The sequence below is a fragment of the Parus major genome, chromosome 1, assembly GCF_001522545.3.
Source record: "Parus major isolate Abel chromosome 1, Parus_major1.1, whole genome shotgun sequence".
Classification (NCBI taxonomy): domain Eukaryota; kingdom Metazoa; phylum Chordata; class Aves; order Passeriformes; family Paridae; genus Parus; species Parus major.
In genome coordinates this window covers 24,350,350-24,375,954 of record NC_031768.1, presented here as the reverse complement: position 1 = coordinate 24,375,954, position 25,605 = coordinate 24,350,350, and the positions used below count along the sequence as shown (strand labels likewise).

Here is a 25,605-nt window from a genome sequence, read left to right as displayed (position 1 = left end):
GGGGAGGAGGGAGAAAGATGGAGAGGGAACGAGAAGGAGAAAGAGGGAGAGGATGAAAGGGTGAGGGAAGGGAGTGGGGAGAGAGAAAGGAGAAGGAAAGGGAGGGCGGGAGGCAGGAAAGGCGGAGTAGATGGTGAGAGGGAAGGAGGGACAGGCGAAGCCGGAGGGGGAGGAGGAAGGAGCACGGACGGGAGGGAGGGCTGGCCGTGCGCTCCCCGCCCCGCTCTGGGCATCCTGAGGGCATTGAGGCCACGCCCCTCTGGGGCGGAGCGTCGCGCGCGGCCCCGCCCCGCTCCCTTTGTGCCGGGGCCGCGCGCGCCAGCCGCAGTCGCCGCCGCTTCCCGCCAGGGCAGCGCGCGCCCGCCCGCTCCTTTTCCCCTCTTCTCCCTCCCCCATTCCTTCCCATTCCCTCTCACGGCTCTCCCGCTCGCCATGTCGCTGGGAGCCGTCCCCGAGGCGGGCTTCTCCAGCGAGGAGCTGCTGACCCTGCGCTTCCCCCTGCACCGCGCCTGCCGCGATGGGGACCTGCCCGCCCTGTGCGCGCTGCTCCAGAGCTCGCCCCGCTCCGACCTGGCGGCCGAGGATTCCTTCTATGGCTGGACGCCCATCCACTGGGCCGCGCACTTCGGCAAGGTGGGGCCTGGCCGGGCTCAGCCGGCGGCGGGAGCGGGGGTGGGAACGGGAACGAGAAGGAGAAGGAGGGCGCGATTCCCGCTCGCGCGCAACGCGGCGCCATCTTTGCCCCCAGCGCGCGCTGTGCCGAGAGGCGCCGCCGCCCCCTCCCTTTCCTCACCGCCTCCTGCCGCTCCTCAGGGAATCGGGCGGGACGGGAGCGGACAGCCGTGCTGCTTGGCTCCGTTCCGGTCCCCGCGGTCAGCGAGGCGTGGGTGGCTCAGGTCACGGGGCTGGCGGCACCTGCCGTTTCGGCATCACTCATCCCACCCCCACTGCCGGCGGCAGCCGCCCGTCTCCCTCCCCGCTCCTTCCCCCGGCGACGGCGGCGGCTCCGCGCTTCACTCTCGGGCTGCCAAACGGCGCCCGGGCCACCGGCACAGGAGCGAATGACGAGGAGCGGCCGATCCCCTCCGGACATCCCCGGCGGCCGGGGCCATTGCGGGCTGGAGGCACCCCCGCGGCGCGACCCCTTCCCCCCCTCGGCTGATCCTCCTTCCCTGCCGGCCCTCCCTCGCTGGGCGCTTTGTCTGCGCGCTCTGGCGCGATCCGTGCAGTCCTCAGGCTCCGCACCTGGAGACCGATGTGTTGTGGTGCCCGTGTTATGACAACCGGCTCGTTAGGAGTTGGGGCAGAAGGTGTTTGTTGTGTCTGTAAGGCGCTCCTCTTTTGCCTTCAGTAGGAAAAATAAATTACGGTTCATACGCATGGAATTTTCTGCATTGGCGTTGTTGCATTGTAGAAAAGACCGAAACATAGGAAGTAGCCACGCTAACTTCACGTCTTAGAATGAGTGGTATTTTAATTTTTTGATTTTTATATATGCGTTTCCTGTTTCTGAAGCGGTGAGTATCTCAGACTATGCAGGATTCCAGCCTAGAGGGTTGGGATCTGTTTTTTTTCCTCATTGATTTGTTTGACTTCAGAATTCAAGGGGCTTTTGTTCTTGTTCTCCCTCCCATTTCCCATATACTTCTATTTGCTTATTGGTTGTGTGCCAGAGGAGGAAGATTGATGTACTTAGGCAGTTGTCATGGTTTATAAAAGGACATTAGGAGATGGTTTCTATACGTTGTGTGATCTTATCTGCAGTTGCTTCTTTGAGAAGCTTTTAGAAGCAGCTTTAGCTAAGTAGTCTTCCAGTCTTAAAATAAAGCGAAACAAAATAACCCTAAACCCGCAAAATCCCAAATGTAGAATGGTCTTTTATCTGTTCAGAAAGAAGCTAATAATCTGCACTCTGAAAAAAGTGGAGTGCCTTTATCTTCCTTGTGAAGTATGCCCGCAGAAAATATTAAGGTACTAATTGGCCTTACAGTCTTCTGTTTCTTTTCTCTGTCTTGTAAGAATTTCTTTTCAGTATGAGTTTCTGGTAGTCTTTCTTTTGCGAGGTGGTGGTTATTGGATATAGATTTTGGATAGTGTATGTGTTGTTTTGTTTTTTCCTGTAGGCATCTTCGGCTTTCTGCTAACTATCCGAGGCTGAGTGAGCTTTTGTGTGCGTTCCAGTTTCTGTTGAAGAGATTCTTGCAGAAATAGCAAACAAAGGGAACAAGTCAGCCTCCAGCATGTTGTGTGCTTGTATTTGCCATATGCATTCTTAGTTATGGGCAAAATTTAAAGGGGAGTGGTGTTATGTATGGGGGAGGGGAATCTGACAGATGAAATGAGACTTGAAAAGGCGACATAGATTATAAATTGGTTTTATAGGATTTTGCTTATATGTTTTTTTCCTGAAAGCCTAAAAGATCTTAAAGATGGAGGCAGCAATTTGTGGAAGTTATCTAAATACTTTATAGTCCAGTTAAGTTGTGTTCCTTTCTCAGAGCCAAAGACTGCACAACGCTTTGAAAAAGTTACAGAAGTGTAATTGGATCCCAAACCCGATTGGCTTTGTGTTTGTGTGGCATAGTTACACTTGTAGCTTTCACCAGTTAACAGTGTTGCCAGCAGTGACACAAGAGCTGCTCAGATGTGTGTCTTAGATTCATATTTATGTATTTGTTTCCCAAATTCCCATTCATCAAAAATAAACATTTGAAAACTGTGGTACTTTGAAAACCAGAAGAATTTTCCATTTCATTTTGAAGTATTTATTAACACTGAACAGGTCTCTTTCTCTTCACTTCTTTGTTTATCTAGATTTTGTGTGATTTTCACTTGTTTAGTTTTTTGGTTTTTTTTTTTTTTTTTCCTGGAAGAAATAATGTGATGACAGAGCTTCACATCTGTCTGATATAGGGCCAGTTAATAACATGGTCCACCAAGACATGTATTGCTTCTCACTGTAGCTCTGTAGGAGGCTGAAAAGACAAAAATGATTCATTTTTTTTCTGGAACTACTTGTAAGCAATGAAATCTAAGCCAGTTCATACATGTACACATGTGCATGCCTGCACATACAGCAGGAATCCAGGTTTGGTGAGCTTCAGAGAGAGTTTTTCCCTCTGCCTGTGGCTCAGGTTGAACGTGGAAGATGGCTCTCCCTGCATCACAGGGCAGTACAGAATAATTTTACAGTAAAGCTGTATTAAAATTACGTTCTTGCCTGTAGTTGTAGATATGCCTCAGGAAGGAAGTAGCAGCAGTGGTCAAGTTGGTTATAAATGAGTATGTGAAAGAGGAAAGGTGGCTTATGGGGGGGAAACACTGGTGTAACACCAGTACCAATAAAAATGGGGTCTCTTACAACTAAAAGTGAAAACACAAAATTCTTGAATAACTTGCTCTAAAACATACTTCTTTCTACAGCTTGCAGGTAATACTTAAAATACCAGCAGAGTAAATTGGAGGTGATGGATATTACAGCTTGTGTTTCTAGTTGTAATATCTAGGCATTTAATGACAACACGGACTTCCTTTTAGAGATAGTAGCAAATTTACTTGCTGTGTTGAGTGCCTGTGGTGGAGTTTGCATTTTCAGGGCATTCCCTGTCTGCAGAAAAGTGCTTGTCTCTTGAGATGAATTAACTCCCATTAGAGTTTCTGCATTTTAATTGGAGTTAATTATATAGTGCCCTAAATTACACCCCATTACATCTATTCCATAGATTTCTGAGAAGGTGGGTCAGAATGTAAAAATACTAACAATCTAGAAAACCTATCAGAGAGGTAGAAAATACAGGGATTGCATAAAAAAAATATTTTTGTCTTAATTTAAATTCACTTGGTCTTGAACTAACCTTAATTTTCTTTTTAGTCACTTGAATTTTTATTTTCTCTGACCACTTCTATTTGGTGTGCTCTTCTCCTGCTTTTGTTTTTTGTCATTTGTCTGCTTACATTATAGGAAGCAAAATAGTAGTAAACATGTTCTGTTTCTTTTGGAACAAAAGTAAGAGAGATAAAAATGCCTGTCTTTTCTTGCTTGGTATTTTGCCAGTGTTGTGGCTCCTGTGGAGGCCTGTCTTTCTTCACTAAATCTGTTTTAACCTCTGCTTTAGGTTGGAAAATATCCACTGTATTAAATTTAGGTTATTTAATGAAAGTGGACTTGTATGTCCTGATCTCAGGCATAAATGATCAAGGGAGGTGCTTTTGTCATGTTGACTTTTCCTGTTCATGGATGTAATTCATCTCATCTTTCCATAATGTTGGAAGGAGCAATTTTTTTGACAGCCATGATACAGAAGATATGTACTCAGGCTTTTAGTGGGGTGAAATGTTGTATTCCTTGTTAAAGCCCTATGACTCTAAAGTCAGAGTATAAAAAAAACCAAAACAAAACAAACCCCCAATGTTCAAAAAATCAAGTTGCAAGGATAATAATGGTGTGTGGCCATCTTAGATTTAAGCAGTGCAGGACAGTGCTGGTGAATCAGTTTCTGTGTTTTTTGCTTTTCAGTTGATGGGCTGTAATGCATGTGTAATTAAAGAATTCTTTCAGCCTGGTGCCTGTGCAGGAAGTATTATTCTTTCCTGAAGTTGTAATGGTTCTCTGGAAGTATTTTCAAGTTAACTCTATTAATAAAGTCTATTGTTCTAAAAACTGGCTGAAATATATCTTTGCCTTCAGTTACCACAGATGAACCTCTTCATCCAGGTGTAGCTGGAGGGGTGTTTTCCATCACATGACTTGTTAATAATTGCAGTGTTACAATTTAATTAATAATTAGTAAGGATTAACAGCAATATTACAGGTGCTAACATGTGACCATCAAGAAAAGTCTAATATTGGCAAATACAAAATGTAGTTCAGTAGTCTAGTGTTGGAGTTAGAAATTTTCTTTTGCTAGTTTTTTGATGTGATTTTTTGTTTTCCAACAGAAGTGCATGTTTTCTTTTGAAAACAACAACTTTGGCAATGTTGATGTTTGTGGAGCAAGATTCATTTATATCCATTATTCCAGTTATCCTCACTTTTACCTCATGCAGTTAGTGAGTTCATGGTACAACTGTGTCCAGCCTTAATTCCACTGCAGTCCAAAAAAATTATTTCTGTATAAGGATAGGGTTCATATGTGTTTGTTTGAATTACATGAGGGAAGGAAACAAATAAAGTTCACAACATATTTGCAATACTAATATAAAATACTTCATGACAGTGGTTGTTGGTACTTCTATCTCATATATGTGTGTAATTCAGCAAGATCAGGATTTACAGATTAAGAGAGGGAGAGAAAGGCTGACATGCAGCAACAGAGAAGAATGTTATAACCCTGCTGTTGATGCTTCTGAGTCAAGCTGCCAGCCCACATTCAGATGATTTTTAATTGTTCCTTTATGGACAGACTATTCCACAGCTGTGGTGTGGCTGATGTTTTCTCTAACTGTGATACACTGAGCCACCCACAGATTTGTTTTATATGAACCAATGCCTGAGCCAGTGTAAGAGTCTTTGTTTTACTATTGTATTTTGTGTGCAGTAGTATTTGTTTTCTACCCACAGTAAATGGATGCCTAGACTAAACTGTTTATTTCAGCATAGTGAGTTCCTTTTCCTATCAACAAGACAATGTAACTGTGTGACAGGAAAGGAGTGTTGTTTTGACTATTTTTGAAAGTTGAGGTCATTGTAGTCATGGTTTGCCTAGTTTCTACAAATGAGAACTTATGAACCTTTAAAAATAGTATCTGGTTATCTGACACTTCTTGTTAGTATGTTAAGAAAAAAGGGTAGAATTTTAGTTTGGCAAAATACTGCAGTTTTTTGAAAGTGGTGGCACAAACATGCAGCCTGTTTTGTTTTTAACAGTTTCTTATCTGAAACAACAAGAAAATGGTGGAATTAATTTATTATTTTTATAGATTTAGCATATTATATATATTCTTAGGTATTAGTTTTCTTGACTGATCTTTTGTCACTCCAGAAATATATTAAATAAATGAAAAATCTTTTGTTTTTCTGATACAGCTTTCTATAAATTCTCCTGAGAGTATGATTCCAAGCATCTATGTATCTCCTAACAACACTTTTGTTTTGGCAAATATTATCTAATAATATCTGGTTAGTATCATGTTTGCTGGATCAGAACTTGCCTTTTTTTTTTTTTTTCTTCCCCTTTTTCTTTCCTTCCTTTCCACCATCTTAACAAAAGTGAATTGAATATCTCTTGTTGTTAGGATTAAAGTGTTTATGATTTTTTTCCCCCTTTTTCTGAAATTAAAGGTGAAACTCAATTTTGGAGATGAGAATTAAATACCTTGCAGGTACGGTCTATGAGCAAATGAGGAAGGAGTGAAGGAAGAGGGAGGGAATCCTAAATTTCATATTCTGTCTTGTTTTTCATTCATGTAGTCTTACTAGTAAGTTTAGTTCTTCTAGGTTTTATGTATTTATTTAGAACATGCTAATGTCATAGCACATCTGTGTAACATTTTTGGTTTTATTTTCCCTCATGTCTTTAAAGCTGGAGTGCCTAATGCAGTTAGTAAGAGCTGGAGCTTCTGTAAATGCCAGTACAACACGTTTTGCTCAAACACCAGCCCACATTGCTGCTTTTGGAGGACATCCACAGTGCCTGAATTGGTTGATTCAAGTGGGGGCCAACATAAACAAACAGGTATGGGTTAATGTGTATTTCACGTATACATATTTTTGCAAGCAGTGTCTTGATCCCTTTTAATGACATGTATGATCCTTACATTAACATACAGATACTTTATTTTTGACATCAGTTGAAGTCACATGACTTGATCAGTTATAGACATTTTACATTACAGTAGAGCTAGGATGAATAAATGTCCTTTAAGCCTCTAGGGGTTTGGAGGATATTTGTTTTAGGAATTTACATCTTGCTGCTTCTTGAACAAAATGGTAATGTTGCCTTGGTATTGGCAGCATTAGCAAATACTTTGATATTGTAGTGCTGCTGTAGGGACAAGAAAAATACTAGTGAGGAACATAATACTTATTAAATATGCTAAGAATTTAAAAAAATTACCATTAGCTATAGAACCATGAGACCTTTGTGGTGCTTCATGATTTACTCATGCATCTAATTACTAGTAAGGGCTGCATTGATTTATTTTAAGGTGCATATGGTTTTATGTTGTTTTTCTTTGAGATTATTTCTAAACCTTTTCTAGTAGCTTTCTGAAAATAGATCAGAAACATACTTGCTAAGAAAGAATTAATGGGTGATTTTAAAGATTTCTTTTGCTTTTTTTTTTTACTATAATTTTCATTAGTTTTACTTGAGTATGTAAATTATTTGGTAGCAGATAGTGCATTAACATAGCAAAATTCCTGAAAGGACTGTTATACTCTGGTACAGTAACAGAATCAATGCTTAAAAACTATCATGTTTTTTAAGAAAATGTTTGAAGTACTGAATGAATCTGTTATGTATGCTGAGCATACATAAAATCATTTTTAATGGTAATCAAAAATATTTTTAATAATATTCTGTGAGAGTAATTAATACTACAGCATATGCTGTTGTTAAAAGCTGTGGTATAGCACAGCATCCATAAAATGTCTGGCTTGTTAAATCTTGCATCGTACTTTTCTTAAAATATTTAAGGGCCAGACTGCGTTTTATATGCAGTAGAGTTAAGCTAAGTCTGCTGAAGAACTAAAACATTTGCATTTCTAGAGTTTGGTTCTTTTTTTTTTAAAGCTATGCAAAAATAAGAAATGGGGAAGTTTGTGTTGAGTTTTCAGAAAAGAAGTCTGGTGCATTGAGAACAGCTGTGAGACACCAGGAGAATTGTAGAAAAATGAAGGTGGCTGGATGCAGAGGCTATAGATCGCATCTTCTCCTTGATACCTGACAAAAGTAACTTATGCAATAAGTTATTGCTGCATAGTGGTAGAATCTTCAGAAGAGAAAATACAAGAACTATAAATGCATCTGGAGACCAGGTAAGAATGTAAAGAAACTGTGATTAGAGAGGAAACATGGCATGCACAGAATAAAGATATGCAAATAACTGCTAAATGAGAAGAGAAGAATGAATGAAAGTGAATGAATGAGAAGAATGAAAGTTTCCAGCTATGAGGATAAAGAGAAGAACTGACCAGTGAGGTTGAAATGGAGTTGAAGAACAAGCTCTTGATGTCCTGGAACATGATGAGGGGAAAAAAAAATCACATGTAGTGAGTGAGGTTGTAGCAAAGAAGAAAGTAGCAGCTAGCTCCCAGAAGAAGAGGAGAAGAGTGTGGAGAGATCTCTCCATGGGCTGAGGGCAAGATGCAGATGACTGTAAAAGGAAGCAGAAGGTAGTATAATATGCAGTTAAAAATGGGCAGGAGACTCATTCCAGCTTAAAGAAGTTACTAAGGCAAGCCAGTGACTCAGGAGGTCTGTATGTTGATGGCTTGTCACCAGAGCCAATGGTCCTCCACACTGTCAGGTTTTCAGATAGTGATGTATATCCTATAGACAGTATCCTATAGACTTTTGCAGCAGATGTAGGCAATGGCAGACCACAGACACAATAGAACTTGCACTCTGGGTGCCTTATATGTCCTTAATGGTAGGCTTAAGTTACACTTGAATGTAGTAACTTTTTTCCCCCCACAAAATACTCGTTGAACATATGACCAGAGGTCAGTGATAAAGTAAGATACCTCTGGTTAATTAAAATCGTAGTAGAAACAAAAAAGTCTCTTAAGTTCATAGGATGCAGTCACACACACTGGGCAGTCAAACTGTTTTCACATGCACGAGCACTGAAAGCTAGGCAGCATGCCTTCGTGATAACTAAAGCAGAAAACTCATCCCACAGATAGTTGGAGTGTTTCCTACATGACTATGTAAAGCACAGTGCATGCTTTGCTATCCCCAGTTCCCTCAGCTATTTATTGAATTGCAGTCCAATTCTACTAGTCTTGTCTGATTTGAACTCCTTAAATGATCTTGGTTCCTTATTTAATTTGCAAGCACTTTTAGGTGATCATCTAGGGCTTCCACCCACACTTGGGAGCTTTTGGAGCACTATTTCCTGATTTGTATTTTGTTTATTCCTTCCAGCTCGCTGACTGATGCTGTACTCCAAACAGACATAGTCACTGGCTAATGCTTGTGTGAGGACAAGTGTTCCATGGACACTGGATACAAAACACATGCTGAGAAAGATCTGGGAATGCTTGATATTTAAACTAGTAAACTTTTCCTTCCAAACTGACTTCTGGTCATTGGCTACAGACTAACTTCTGGAAAAAGAAAAGGATAGCTTCTGAAAAGGAATCCACCCGAATCTCTCAGTTTTACCGTAAACCTCCGGTACTCAGTAGAATTTGCATGCATGCTTTCTCATATCTGCCCTGAGGTATGGTATTGTAGCTCATGCTGCCTGCCCTGAAGTTTAGGAAAACTTAAAAATGTCTTATCTTGTTGCTGGTGACAGTTGCCCAGGACACTTCTCAGGCAGCAGCAATGAAGGACAAATGCTGAAAACTGCTTGTCCCAACTGTACTTTGCTCCCTAAATAAATTCTGTGAGTATATCCTGTGATGCCCAGCCCTCTTACATAACTGTATGTGCTGGCTCGAGTCGCATCTGTCTCATCAGTGGTCAGTTCTTTCCCCCCAGGATCACCATATAAAATGCACAGGAGGAAAGCCAAAGTGCCAAGCAATGGTCTGTCTGAATCAGCAGTAGATTCAAGAGAATGTTCTATCTACACTGTTTCTGATTATTCTTTTTTTCCCTCAGTGGGTTGTGCCTGCTAATGGTTCTTAGTAGTGTGACTCAGGACCTGCATTTGGCTGCCTGCCTGCTCTAGTTCACTGTAACAGTGCAAAGCAATTACCCTGCTACTTTTCCTGAGGATTTTTTCTGATGTTTTATCCTTGTCACAACATAGATTGATTCTGGGCTTTTGTACATATTAACATCAGATAATAATGAGTACTTTCTGATTTAGAAAACCATTAATTTCATTTAAATCTATCTTCCCTCTAGCCTCAGCCTATTAAACATTTCTATTGTATGTTGCCTTTGTTGATTGGCCAAAAGAAGTGTTGTGTGGCCTGTCATAAAGAGAAGGGAAAATAAATACTGCATCCCTACAGGGGATGCAGCTTACTATTCATGCAGTCAGTTACCATCACATGACAGATAGTGGCATATAGTTTTAGGAGGGTTAGACTACCCGCAGCAGCAAGAGCTGTAAACAGGCTGATATCCTTGGTGGGGAGGAAGAAAACATTCTTTTGCTGTATTACAGTTTTTATTTTAAACAGTTAGGATAAATCCAGATAAAGATCCCACCAGTCCTCATTTGTACTCAAAAGCCTTTTTAGCAAAAGAGGAAAAACACTCAGTGCTCTTCAGTTTCTACTTCCTAGCTTTGGAAAGTGTAGGTTACTGATACTAAGAAATGACTAGTGTTTGGAAATGTGATCATCTGTTAGAGCTCGAAATTCATTCAGTTGAGTTAAGGAATGGAGTTAGTTTGTATTTTTTATCAAAGGGCTTCTGTGTCTTAGTCAGGTATCATTACTAGAAGTATTTTAGAAGTGCTTCATAGTGTTGAGGTTTAACCCCAGTGGATACCTAAGCACCACGCAGCTGCTTCCTTGTTCCCCCCCCACCCAGTGAGGGGAGGGAGAGAATCAGAAAGGAAGCGTGAGAACTCATGGGTTGAAATAAAGAAAAAGAAATCTTAGAAAATCAAGTGATAAAACATTTTTAAAAACCTCACAGCCCAAAAAGCTTTGTTGCTCACCACTGCCTGACTGATGCCCAGCCAGTGCTGGAGCAATGACAGCCCCAGTTTTACTTGCTGAGCATGATGTCGTGTGGTGTGGGATAATTCTCCGTTCCATTTGGGTCAGTGGTCCCAGGTGTGCCACATCCCAGCCCACCTTTAGCTAGACATTTGTGCACTAAAAAAACACTTTGCTGGTCACAAATCCAAAATATCTTACCAGGTACTATGAAGAAAATTAATTCTGTCCCAGCCAAAACACTACACATAGTTGAAAGCTTCTGGTATAGATATGTGTGTGGGAGCTATTTATTTAAAAATAAATTCCTGTAACTAAGTTGATTTTGGTTGGTTGGGTTATTTTGGGTTTTTTGTTTTGTGTTTTGTTTTGTTTTTTTCTTTGATAAATGGAAGGAATGTAAAGGTACCAGTGAGTGAAATCAATTAAATCATATCTAGGGACTTGTAATTTGGAGAACAAAGTAGAAATGTTGTCTGAATTCTACTGGGCCATCCTCAAGCCAACAGAATTTGGGTCCCAGAAAGACAGAAGGAGGGAAAATGGAGTAAAAAATGGCTTTAGACTTGTCCTGGGGTGAATTGAAAAAGCACCCATACATGAAAGAGTCCTGGGAAGAGAGTTTGAGAAAAGTATTTAATCAGTAGAGGAAATGTCTTTTGAGGTTAAACAGCATAGTGAGGAACTGGAAACTGATTAATCAAGCTGAGATTGCTTTTTTTGGCTTTAATCAGTAAATCTAAAGACTCTTCAGCCACGTGAATAAAAAGAGCATGAGGAAGGAAGCTAGATGTTTATTCAGTTAAATGAAATAGAAGTCAAAGGTAATCTAGTCATGACCCCAAGCTAGAGAAGGCTGCCCTTGTCTGTGTGAAAGGGTAGCTGTTCTTTCCAAGGGGAAAGAGGAAGGCATTCAGCAGTGAGTTGCAAAAACTAAGTTTGTCTGTGATGCTTCATGAATCCTTTTTGCCATTTCTTCAAGAGCACTGTGCACAAAATATTCAGTAGTGTAGTCACAGAACCAGTCAAATGTATTATCTTGAATGCCAAATTATTGTAACTTAATTTTAGTTTCTATTCATTTATTTATTTATAATGCATCCTCTAGATTGTGAGACAGGTTTGGGCTGTTGGTGCAGTGTTGCAACTTGTCCCTAGAGGGACGAGTTCTGCTCTAGTTGTGAAAGGCCAGTACAAGTCGTTGATGATTCCCTTCCTGGAATATTTATTGCAAAAGGGATTGTATCAGACTCAAGCACAGATAAGGAGTGTGACCAGTTTAAAGGATTATGAGGTGTTACCAGGGGTATTCAGAAATTTATAGAGCTTCTCAAAATAAAAAACTACTTTTTCTCCACATAGCTAAAAAGAGATAGGGAAGAAGTCTCTTACACATAAGAATGTGCTGATGACAGGTTAGACCCTGAACTGTTCTCAGAAGTTTCTTAGAAAAAACTGTTACTTTGTTTTCCTGTTCAGTCACATCCATTCCAGTTGCTGAATCAAAACAGAATTGTTCTGAGAGTCATACAGAGTACTTTTGTTTTCTTCTGTATGCATGGATTTGGATGCATTGAAAAATAAGTCAATTGAAAAGCTATCTTTCAGTGGGAGATATATATATATATTTTCCATTTAGTCTATCTTATAGTCTAGAGAGAATTTCTGAGGAGAGCTAGGAAAGTGTTTCAGTGCAAATATATTTGGCCTCTTAGGAAAATTTCAAAGAGCCATAATAGTAGCGATGACTGAAATTTGGGTGCTAATTAAAAGGAATGCTATAAAAATCTAAATCTGTGTGTTCTGTGATTTTTTAAGTATTTCTTGAATTCCTTAACTTTGGACACATGATTTTCTGTGTGTGACACAGTGATTGAAAGCAGCCCTTCTCAAGACATGTATTCTCTTCTGAAATACTAATCTTTTCTGTTTGGTGATGGAAGTGGTAGCTGCTATAAGCTTAGCTTATTCTTCTAACACAGTGCTGGGGAGTCCTTTTGCAAAGGTCTTATCTCATCCTTTTTGTGTTTCCCCACAGCAATGTTGTAATTCAGTTCTCTAGATCTTACTGTGGGGCAGTGTGCCAGGTTTATGGGGCATGGGGAGATTATGTTATCTCTGTCACTTGCATGACTGACTAACCCGAAGCTGAACTTCATATTGAGTGATTATCTTTTAACTTAGTGGGCTAGTAGTTACTAATGCTGACCAAGAGAGGCAAATCGCTTTCTATACTTTCACCACTTTAATGAAAGGGGGGATGGGAGGAAGCTATAACAGAATGATGAATCGAAGACAGCTTTCATGATTGGAAAATTTATTACACAAAGAAATTTTTTTCTGGATAAATTAGCGTTGAATACATTTCCATGCATGGTAGTTCAAAAAATGTTAAAAAATATTGTTTCCTCTCTTAAACTGCTCTTCCTTCCTATTACTTCAGGGGAAGCTATAAATAGGAAAAATTGCATAAACGTCATTGGGAGGCAGTCTTCTATCCATCAGCTGCAGGCATCTACTTTGGAAGAAGGGCTATATAACCCTTTTCTAATCTCTAAGGCATTTGCTGCTCTTTTCTGTGTCCAAACTTTGTCAGCTTCAACAATTTTCCTTAGTTTATAAGAAAGTAAACTTTGGTGCCATTATTGTTCCCTGCTGGATGTGCTAGGTAGTTCACAGTTTGGCTGAATATGTTTCACTGGTAAGCTGGGTTACCCTCAGTGAATTTGTAACTTGTTATAAAGATACTTCACTGTGAAATAAAACTGTCAAGTAGAAAATTGAGGATACATACCTTATAATCCAAAATTAATTTTCAAGTTATACTTACATGGTCTAGAAGACAGGATTAAATTTCTCAAAAGCTTGGCAGACAATTTAAGGTATTTAGTAAAGCCACTGCTTTTAGGTAGTATGATCATATTTTGCATACATTCACATTTCAAGTAGAGCTAAAGTGTAACTAGTCCTGTGGAGTTAGGCATGAACACTGTTGTGCGTAAACACTGGTGAATCAGTAAAGGTGCTGTGTTAATTTAGTAGCTAATGTTGATATTTTAGTAAAGGGAACAAGGAAGCTAAACTGAGGCACATACAGTTAGAACATGTTTAATATCTGGAACAGACTAGTGAAGTCTGTCAAAAGTCTGGAGACAAAGAGAAGGGGGAAGAAAACAAAGTAAAAAAAAACAAAAACAAAACCAAAAAACCATTGCTACACTGTAGAAGTGTTGAGGATGAATCACATTAACAAACTGGTAACAACATTTACTTGCTACTCCAAGGCAATGTTTCATTACAGATTCTTCTCTGTGATTCTTAATACTGATGGTTAATTGCAAGTGTTGAATTTCCTCTCCAGCCTGTACATCATGATGCATGAATTTACCTGCTGCTTGCTTGAATTTGTAAAATTGTTGTAGATCCTCCCTGTTACCTCCCTGTCTTACAAGACAGTTAATGGGGAGGAGTTGCCTGAAAAGCAGTACTCTGCCCCCAGTATGTCTGCACATTATGTGAAAAAAAATCTAGTGACTGGATGTGCTGGTTGAGAATAATGGAATATAAGTTGATAAAGAAAATCAGAAAGACAAATATATAGGATGTGAGTCAATGTGTATGTGCTGGGAGAGATCTGGCCTATCCCATGAACACTGGGCATACCTCTCTTACAGTAGAGCTCTGCGTATGTGCTCTCTCCTCCTGCCAAGTACTGATGGTGCAGCACTCAAAGGCTGAGTCAGTGTGTCAGCACTGCCCCACAGACTCGGCCTTGCTGCACCCGAGTTCAAGAGGGCTTGAGCAGTCCAGTGTATTGGGAAATGAAAGTGCTGGAAGAGAAACATGTTGGAATAACGTGTTACGGTGGTATCTGTTGGGAGGGCTAACCAGTTTTGCTGAATACAAGTCTGCTGATTGCCAAGCTATTGGATAAGGCTTGAGAGTTAAATGCCTTTAGTGTTACTTCGTGCTGAAAGTCTAATGTACATGACATGCAGACTTGAAAGTAATGATAAAGTACTTGATGTATTTGCTAGCTAATAATAAATGCTGATTTTATGTATCTTCTGTCTTAATAAATGTGAGTAATGTAATAATGATATTTTATTTTTTAGAAACATTATGCTTGACAAAATGTAGTTTGTCTTTACAGGATTATGTTGGTGAAACTCCAATTCATAAAGCAGCACGATCTGGTAGTATGGATTCCATAAGTGCCCTTGTGGCTCATGGTGCGCAAATAGAGTAAGTGAGGTGATTTTTTTTGTTGTTGATTGTTGTGTGTGTAGCTGACTAACTTAGATTGGTAAACATAGATACTAATTTCAGAAAGAAAAGTCAAAACAGACACGTGATCAAAATAATAATGACAGCTAGACATGTTCAATTGTAATGAAGCCCAAGATATTTTGCATGTCTAGTAATGAAGTTAATTTTCCTTAAATGATACCATTGTGCTACATTAGTGTTGCACGTACATCTGATACATTAAAGTATTTGTTGTGCTTCTGTCAAATGACCCCAAACTGTACACTTTGCTTAGGATGTAGTTATTTTTTACAAGACGTCTACACCTTGCACTGGTGATTAAATATAGAAAACAATGCAAAAGCAACATTATGTGTAAAACAGCAATTCACACACTTCACCATTAGTTTATTACTGTTCGTTAGTGTATTGTGTATTTGCCCTGTTAACTTTTTTCTTTAAAGGTTTATGTACTGCAAAAACATTCAGAAAAGCTCACAAACTTTTGAAACTTACAGCATGGACAAAATGGATGCAGTTTTCACCTAGAAATGTTGAGTATAAGCTCTATGGCTTATAAATAATATCAATACTTTAGCAATTTGTTTTAATTAGAACTAGCTTTATTATCTTAAATGGTAACTAGTTACTGTATTTTAACCTGCACTATGAAACTTTGAAGTTGTAAGTGAAATAAGAATCATGTAGTTAATTTCTTGTTTTACCCTTTGGTTTCCATCTTACTGTTTTTGTAATGCTGCCTTGATAAATCTACCATAAAATTTAACTCTTAGTAGTGTCATAGAGTATTTAGGAAATATATTGCCTTTTAAGTTAATAGTAGCAAACTAATTGTTTTGTATTAAGAGATTTCTTTTTAGAAAAAATAAATAAGCTGTCTCAGTTATTGACAAACACATGAAATCAGTCTTAAATGTATAATTTCCCATTTTTCACTCACTTTTGGATATTTTTAAGATAAACTTGGAATTAAATTTACTGTGGAATTGAGCAAACCTTAATTATCATCATCAATTAGTATGTAATCTTTTGGTTTTTACAAGGTAGCCAACCAAAAGAAAAGTTGTGGAACTGCATAATGTGAAATGGGTCATATCTGTCTTTGACCAAAGATATTTTTGCAGCAGAAGCAGTGTAGGTCTATAGCAGTTTTAGTAAGCAGAAAATAATTTGAATTCTCAGTTTTTTAACTTTGAATTCCATCTTTGTTTCAGTAGACTTGTCACAAATTTTTGAGGTTATTAAACATCAGGTCCTATCATGAGAATGGTAAAACCAGGGATGCAAATGCAAAAGGCTTGTGGAGCAACCCAAGTTTAATCATTTAGAGGATAAGGACTTGGCCCTGTCACCTGAGGGAGTTAGCCATTGACTGATAGGGGTAAGGATTTTTTTCCTTAGAATCCAGTTTCCAGGTTCAATATGTTAAATTAGGCCAAATTCATGTATATGCTTTTGACACTGGTTAATTTTGGGTCATCTGGTTTTGGAAGCTGGCCCTGATTAATGTTTATGTAGATTTCCTGGTTTTTGTAAAAACTTGAAAATGCAGATGCTCTGAAAGTTTTGACTCCATTATTTTATGGCTCCAGTTAGAGGAAATGGAGAAGGATTTTAGCCATATATTTGAGTTTTCATTTGTATATATTAACTGTAATTATAATTGACTGTATGAGACCAAGGCAGGAATTTTATGAAATACAGAACTAAGCACTGGAATTAAACTGCTGATCTGTACTAATGATGAGTAAGTGCTTTTTATTTTTACTGGGATTAGATCCTCTAATCCAGTTTTTTCTTTATTTCTTAGTATAGTTAACAGTATTGAAGTCTAGTTTCGTATGGATGAATTAAATACCCCTTGGGAGTGCAAATAGTCAAATATACTACATTTACATGATATTTATAGTATGTGTTCAGAATGCCATCATCCCTATTTTTTTATAGCAAGTAGAACAGGGATGCTAAGATTTCATTATTAAACACTAATTATTAAACCAGTAATGTAATATTGCAATAAATATCTTTTGTTAATGAGTGATTATTAGGACACTGCTGTTAAAATGAAGTAGCTTGGACTAGAGAAATCTTGTTATGAGTGTTTGCCACATTTCTGCTTTATTTCCTCCTTCGGTTATATTGGAAGACAAATAATATGTATAATAGTGAAGTTAAGGATAAAAGTAAGAATTTTAGTAATAATAAAATAGCCTCACTTGAATTTTTCTAGTTTACTAAACTTTACTAAATTTCAGGCTTGTTAGTATATTGCTTTTACAGAGAAAGACAGGATGTTGCAGTCTATAAATCTCATTAAGCTGTTGCATTGTTTTCCTAATTGATGAGAGAGAATTTGGGTCTCTATTCCTGTGTAAATTTTTAATAATATTAAAAAATATTAATTGTACCCTAGTGAAAATATTTTGATTTTTTTTGTGGTATTTACCTTCTCATTTTAGCTGAAGCATATTCTGTGCACAGTATGTCCTACAGCCATAAAAATGGTTGCTCCACTAACTATGGTATTCATGGACCCTTGAAGAGGGGGAAGCAGGTGGTCACAATGTCCTCATATGAGTGAAAAGGTTTGCTGTGTAACTGACTTTTTAATGTGGATAGTACCTTTTAAAGTATCCATAATTACTGCTGGATTTTCACTAAAAGGCATATTGATGCAATTTATGTATGGTTAATTGTGTATTATATATCATGGTGACAGACAAGTGTTCACAGCTCTTTATGGAGGAAAAGCCTTCTTGGTGCCATGTTTTGTTTTGCTCTTTTGAACTGTTATGTAAATGCTGTGTTTTAATGTAGTTACATAGTTTGTATCACAGCATATATAAAAAAATAAAAGATTCAGCTCTAAACACAGGACACTATTGAATTAAAAAGAAGAAGCAGATGCCAGTGTTGATTATCCTGACTTGTTTCATGTCCGTTTGCATGTGGCACACTTCTGCAGTGTGTCCACTTATTTCTGAATAAAAATTCTTCTTCAGCATTTAAACAGTTGTGTATTCCTTAGTGTCTTGATTTAGAGCTAATAGAGAAGTTTGAAATACTGTATTATTCTGGGATAGAGAGGTGTAACTTTTGGAATGGGGTGTGGCTTGGTATGCACCCATCCAATTGAAGACAAGTTCTTGCTTGTTTAAGGGTTTTATTGATCATGATACTTGAATAGTATTGTAGAAAAGCTTTTTATTTGCCTGACAGAAACCTTCAGGTTTTGGGTAAATTTGGGTTGTATACCATGATGGAATGTTGTGAGACCCCAAAGACATAATTTCCTTTCTAGTTTAATATACTCTGGTCTCAAGGTTTGAGTAGAAGTGACATGCTGGGATAAATAAACCAGTACATCTGTTTCCACCAGATGACAGATTCATACTGTGATGTTTATCTAGTTTAGGCAGACACTTCAGCCACTTTCTTGTTAAAGCTCTCTGGCATTCATCTGAGTGTATAAATTCAATGCCAGAAATTGCTGATATTAAGTTTTTCAACAAGACCTTTATTCTCATTCTTTGACAGGGACTTACTTAAATTTATCTTTTCTTTTCAAACTCCTGTGTCACAAACTGCATTGTGTTGTTTAAAAAGGCAATATTGATATCTTTTTTTCTTCTCAACTGCTCTCCATCCTCCATCACAGGAATCTGTCTGCTCTAATTTTTTTTAGTGCTGCTGGACTAGTCCTTTGTGAAATTCTTGTATTTGTTTCATGTGACCATTCTTGTGATATCTGAGCTTTTATTCTTCTCATTTGTACTTATGAGTTTTCTTGACTTGTTGAAAATCAGTCACCTCTAGTGAAGAGGCAGAAGAGTAGTGATGTGTGTTTTCATGACAAAACAGAAGTCAGCCATTCCTTTGTGATGCAAACGCTCAGGTCAGTTTCAGTCTGGAGGGAAGCTTACATGGCCTTTTCTCTTGAAGGATCTTGGAGTTCAGAAATCTCCTTAGTTAATGGATATCTTCTTGATTTCATAAAATCTTAGGACCTACTTGCAGGTTTTTAATGTGAACTTGTTTTTCTTGCCTAGCTAACTTAACTACCAAACTAAATACTGAACTGCAGTCCATTTTTGGTGTTAACGCACTTGTGAAGTGCCACGACTATGTCACCTTTTTACTTCAGAAGTTGTATTACAGCATAGGTTCAGTGTAGAGCAAATATCCTACTTTCTTACAGTCATTAACCTCATCTTGAAAGTAATGCTTCAGGATCTTACTGATCATTTGGATTTAGGTGCTTTTTCAACAGCGAAGTTCTTATCTGTTAATTAGTCTATTAATGCTTATATAATCTGTTTGGTACTTTCCAAACTCGGACCACTTCATACACATCCTTTTTATAAACCTGATTGCCTCCAGATACTAGTTAAACTGCTGGATTAATTGCTGTTGTTGCATTATTAGACTGCTGTATAATTAAAGAAAAATATATGGCAGTTCTTGTTTAATTGTATGTAACAAGCATTTTAGGGACCATCATTGTAGTATTCTTGTAGTGACCATTTTTCAGTGTAGAGGATACATGTGTTGGAATTTATTCTGCCTTTCCCGTTTTATATAAATCCTTACAGAAAGGCAAATTCAAAGTGGCATGTCCTTTTCAGTGGTGAAACACTTAATTCTCCTTCAAAAAAGCTGCAAGTAAAGCTTGGTAATTTCTTCCATGTTTGGTTTCCTGTTTGGTTGCTATGGTTGTAGCAGTACTTGAGGTGGTTTGTAAGAGCTTGTGATTATGAATTTGGATTTAGTCTGGATAAAAGATTTGTAAATACCAAAGCAGAAGATATATATACATGGGTAACTGATAAAAAATGAGAGGCTCAGTCTTGGGGTAAATCAGTGTGGAAAAACATAGTTTTTAGAGTTACTGACATTTCTAATAATTGCAGGAAGCGGAGGCAAACTCGTACCACTGAATTCCTGTTCAGTTTGATTGCAGATTATTCTTGGTGGGGGTGGAATAACAACAGTGATTACTGACATCAGTTGGAAAATAGCAGAATGAGAGGTTGTGCTTTTCATGAATAAAGTAAAATCCATCATTAAAGCAATGATACTTAGGACCTTTCTGAAACATAAAGAGAAAACTCACTAGATACATGTGAGCTTGAAAGGTTAGCTTATTCATTAGTGAGAAGCCTTATAGCACTGGTTTCTTGACTTTTCTTCAGTCCAAGAGAGCTGGGTAAAGAATATGGGAGTGTTATCAATACTTTTATATGCAGGTAGTCTAGATTTCTGACAGGAATGTTTGGGGTTTTTTGTTGGGATTGATCTGCCTTCATGTAAGATATTGTGCTAATGTTCACATTAATGTGTGCAGTTTCCGTTAAGATATTTATTTAGTTATTCATTTTTTCCCCTGCAAGAGAAGCTATTCTGTTGTTATTCTGTCTACAGAAACCTAGGTGCAGTTAAGTCAGGTGGAGAAACCAAAGTGTTATGGAGCTTGGCCAGAGTTAAATACAGTGAAAGAAATAATTATATCCCAAATAAAGTAGTTTTCTAGTTCTGATGGTTAGTCCAGATGTCAGTGGTGGTGATCTTTAGAGGTGCTGTGCTTGATCTGGCAATAGTTTTTGACTAGATATGTGATGAGAGGATTGTTTATTGCAATGTCTGTTCTAGCCTACTGTGTTGATTTGGGTTTTGTTTGCTGTTCTGGTTCGTGCATATTCAGTAAAGCTGTTTATAGACCAACTATGTACTTAGTAGCCTCTGGACAAAAAAAACCTAGGAGGTAGTTATGGTGTGGCCCAGAACATTTTCAGGCTGGTCAGAAAAGTTTTCTAATGTCTGTCATGCACTACTGGTTACAAGATGTGTGTCATGGCATGGAATCTTAGCAAACCATGGAAAAATTTTAGTAATTATAACTTAGAGAAAATACTACTCTTCAGTTTCATTCTGTTTTGCTTGATTGAGCTCATTGTGATAGATAAATCTTCTTATAAAGGGAGAAGAATCTAAGTTGGAAAAACTTTTTCGTGAAGTTAATTTAAACTGGTTTTATGCACTTCAGCAATTCCTTAATCCAAAAGATTTTGTCTGCTAGAGTGAGCATATAAAATTATTTTTGACACCAAAATAAAAAATAAAATTATGTTGTAGTTTCATAGTGTCCCTATTATGGAAAAATAATGAAACCATCTACTACCTATAGTCCTTTAATTCTTTACTTTTTCCCTGCTTTTGGCACAAAAATACCTTAGTTTTATTTCTAATCTTCCACTGTCCATGCTTTTTGTGCTGAACAGCTTGAACTTTCAGGTTTGGCACATTTGAGAGAAACTTGCTTCCTTCATTTCTCTTAATTCTAAACTATCTTTGGGTTTCAGTTGCTATGTTGAGGAGAAATAGTTTCATTTTATTTGCTGCTAGAGTCATCTTGGTAGAAATCTGTGTTTCAAGATCATTTTATCTTTTCAAGTCAAAATTTGCTCTGAACCTTTCCTCAGTACTTTCCCATTACACTGTCTTCATTGTTAGCAATTTTATTTACAATTCTTGCTCATGTTTCTAGAAACATGAGAACAACAGCAGTGATAGTTCTCATTTTCATAAGGTTGGCTAAGTAACTCTTACGTTCTCTTGGTGTTTAAAGTGGCTGCAGTAGTATAAAGATGCTTATTTGGAATTTAATTTCACTTGTGATCTAGAAAATACTTCCATTTTAGTAGGAAAGGTCTTTTCTGTTACGCTGTATTGCAATCAGATTGTTGTTTCAGGAGTTACCATAGTCTTTGATACCTTCCCTTTGTGAATGGTTTTTAGGAATCACATCTTAAATAATGAGATACAAATTTAAAAATATTGTTGTTGCTACCAAGCCAACTCAGGCCTATATTGTTCAGGGAAAAGTTTACTTGGAAATGTGAATAGTTTGTACCAAAGGGTACTGAAAACGGAGTGCACTGTTTGAAGTCTTTATTAAAGCATAGAAAAGGGAATACAGATAAAACAAAAAATCCTGATAGTGGAATTTGTGGTAATTGCAAAATTGCCTACCACGGTTAATGAATCCTTTCTTCTGCCAATGTTTTCTCAGTCAGGAGTTGCAAGTATTTAGGAGCTAATTATAGATACAAAATTCATAGTGAACCTTAATTTTCAAGTGGAGAAAGTGGCTTCACAAAGCAGTGTCCTTCTGTCCATTATATTCCTCTTGTTATGATTTTGGATGATGTTCACAAGAACTCTACCACTGGTTTTAAAAGTCTAAAATAATTTCAGCTGCCAAATGCTTTGTTGTGAAATAAAAACTTGGCACCAACTTGTGCTTTTGTAGATGCCCAGTGTGTAATTCTACCATGAATTTGTATAGCTGCCCCAGCAGTGACACGCATCTGTTCAGTTAAGATTATTTTTCTCTTGGTATCTGGAAAAAAAAAGTTTGAAACAATTTAATAACTTCTGTATTTGGACACCAAAGGGTTAAAACACTTAAAGTTTAGTATTTTAAAATAATTTTGCTTTAGAAATTTTAGACTAGTATACTACTGTTTATATAGGAAACAGTTTTTCTCACTGTGGGCGTTTTAGTGTTCTGATCTTTTTTTCTCTTTCTTCTTTTGTTTTGTTTTAATCCTTGTATCTGCTAATTTTTGTATAGGAATAGCTACTAATTCTTTTGAGATACAGCCTACTAAATTTAAAGTAATTGAAGCCATGAGTTGACTGGTAACTTTAATCCATTCTATATAAATTTCAGTGAAGAACTGAAAAATTGGTTTCAGGATGAAAGTTATAATGCTTTTAAAGGCATAAAAGGCTTAGTATCTTGTTGTTAAGGTGGTCACATGATAATGGCTTACATATTGAATAATGTGCTACAGCACTTTATGTATGTTAATGTACTTTTAATCTTAATGTTGCCTGCAAATATGTGATCCCTTATGATATAAGTTTCCTGTTTATGCACCATTGCCCGTTTAAATCAAACAGAAGATTCTGAAACTGTAAAAACTACACATGTCAATGTTTTACAGCTACGTAATTCGAATTGACTTGATTTTTTCAAGTAATCCTAGAAAGGGGGAGCATTCCATATAGAAACTGCTGAAACTGCCACAGGTGCTTCTCCGAAAACCTTACAGTTGTGGCATTGAATGTTCAGTATCGCTTCCTTTCTGCACACAAGGCATACTGTTGAGGTATTTGTTGCGGTGATTGGTTTTAATGCTAATCTAGGAATTCAGATATAGAATCTATAGATTTGCATGCTTTGCTTACCCTAATTTACAATTATCTACATTTTTATTTGTAAACTAACAATAGATAACTTGAGATCAGTAATTTTTAACAGATATTACATTGATATACAAAAACTGTGGTTTATTTTCTTAGATTGTCGCATGGCATTAACAAAAACACAGTAAGATGTAGGTGCTGTAATCACTATTTCAAATTAAACATTTAGGAGATTCCTTTTTTACATATATGATTTTCAAAGATATTCATTGCTGACTTTTTGTGTAGCAAATGGTTGTTTTGTTTTTCAAGGTATGTGACATTATAAGTTAAAGATAGTGTCTCCTAAGGTATTTCTATGTTAAAAAGACATAGAAATCTACTTGGGGTTTTTTTCCACCAACGAATATGAAAAATGAACAGTTAAAGCAACTTGGAACCAATTTTTTGAAGTAAATTCAATAGCATTTATAGTCAATGTGAGAAGCACAAGTCTTTGTTTTTTCCTACAGATCCTTCAAAGAGTAAATTCTATGAGTTACACTGAAGTAAATCTTTCTTGTACAAAGTCATATTTAAACAATTCTAAATTTTGGGTGGTGTAGGTTTTGTTTTTTTACTTTCCGTGGTTTAGTCATAGTGGAAGCATCTTGAATATTTTTTAAAAGCTTGCCTCAATTTGTTTCCTTCCTTTAGTAAACTTCTTAAATTAGTTTGAAATAATAAAAATTTCCTCCTAAATAAAGCTAAACTGAAAGCTAACTTCATGTTTCTGTACACCAATCTTGTTTGGCCAGATAATGCACTTGTCTCTTGGTTTCGAGCAACAATTGAATTACACTCACACCCAACATTTTTGAAAAAGCATTTCAGCAGAAGGAAATAGCTGAACTCGTGCTCATGGGTGTCCTCTTTATAGCTGCTTTAATGGGATACCAGGACTCTCAGATGAACTGGGCATTTAGAATGGGAGTTCAGATGATGTCAACCCAGAGGGAGAAAAATGGATGCTAAAAAAAGTCCTCTTCATGCCAAGATCAGTCAGTTTTGAAGACTGCCTGTGGACGTCACTTGATGGAAGAAGAAAAACATGTTATAAGAGTGTTGTTTTAAGCACTGTAGGTCTGTGAATAAATGTATATGCAAAAGTCAGAGCGTTCACTCAATATATCAGTGTGCGTTTTGAGTTCATTTATAAAACACCTGTCACTACAGAAGAATGCAAGTGTCATATATCAAGAAACTTCAATATCACCCACTCATCCATATTCAGACTTTCAATGTCTTTTCTCATGGATTTTTTTCTATTTAGAATAACTTTATAATATGAAAATATATCTTTCCATACATTTGGCTTTCTTCTACTGCATTTGAGTTAGTATCTTATACGTCTGTGTTTTGAAAAAAATGAGATGTTTTTATTCCCAGCTCCTGGATTTTAGCCTACAAGAAGGCTGAGGGTAAATACTATACTTCATTACTTTAATTTGTTTCTACTAATAAGAATTACATGGAAGCAGTGAATAAAGTATATAGCAAAAAAGTACTGCTAAGTGAAAAAACCTGAACAGGACTCAGTCATTTTTCTGATACTTGAATTGCCTTGGAAATGATGCAAGATATGTGTTTTCTAAATATGGAGCGAATTGACTTTCTAATGACTGCCTTTAGCCCTGGGCAATGTTAAGTAAAGAATTTTTCTCCTGTTTGTCAATTCATGCCTTCATGTATGTTCCTGTCTACAGCAGGTGCCAAAAAAGGAATTATATTTTCCGAGCTTTTGTTTTCAGTGTCCTTTCTTCAGTTTTTTCACCTATTCCTGTAGCTAGATTCACCTGACTTTTTTCTTTTTTGCTGAAGAGAGACGGAGTTGTGTTTTTGGAGCACTGCTCTCTGACTTGATGGTAACTAGGCCAACCTTTAGAAAATACTGCACCAAGTCAATGAATACTGTTTAATAAAGGCTGGCTTAACATAAAACACATGTCACTTTCCAAAACTTACTCTGATTTTCTGACTTAGGTCTTCTTTCTATCCCTCCATGCCTTCCTTGCTTCTGGCTTCTTCCTTCATAATGAATTCATTTGAAAAATGCCATGTTTGTAACCTGCTATTTGTCTTGTTTCAGCTATAAGCCTGGCCTAAAGACGAACCTTGAAAAGAAACATAAGCTTGACCTTAAGTTTGGCATCTTTGTCACAAAAGAATTTTTTTATAAAAAAAAAATGCCAATAAAAACAAATACCCCTACAAAACAAAATGTAAAACCTGCTAGAAATTTCTGTACTCATTTTTTAATTCTGAGTAATGTAGTTGCAGAAATAGACCTGTCATAT

General features: G+C 37.4%; 1 protein-coding gene across 2 annotated transcripts in view; it reads left to right on the top strand.

Moving 5' to 3' along the window:
- Positions 1-325: 325 nt before the first annotated feature.
- Positions 326-25,605, top strand: part of ANKRD10 (ankyrin repeat domain 10) — a 37,429-nt gene continuing 12,149 nt past the window's right edge. The window contains exons 1-3 of one of the 2 annotated variants that reach the window (XM_015628399.3): positions 326-633; positions 6,522-6,674; positions 14,943-15,034. In XM_015628399.3, the coding sequence (XP_015483885.1) occupies positions 433-633; positions 6,522-6,674; positions 14,943-15,034 (446 nt within the window). In that variant the 5' untranslated portion in view covers positions 326-432. Of the gene's footprint in view, positions 634-6,521; positions 6,675-14,942; positions 15,035-16,294; positions 16,440-17,517; positions 17,644-23,067; positions 23,233-25,605 lie in introns of those variants that run through there. The other variant, XR_004496476.1, reaches the window with a different exon arrangement.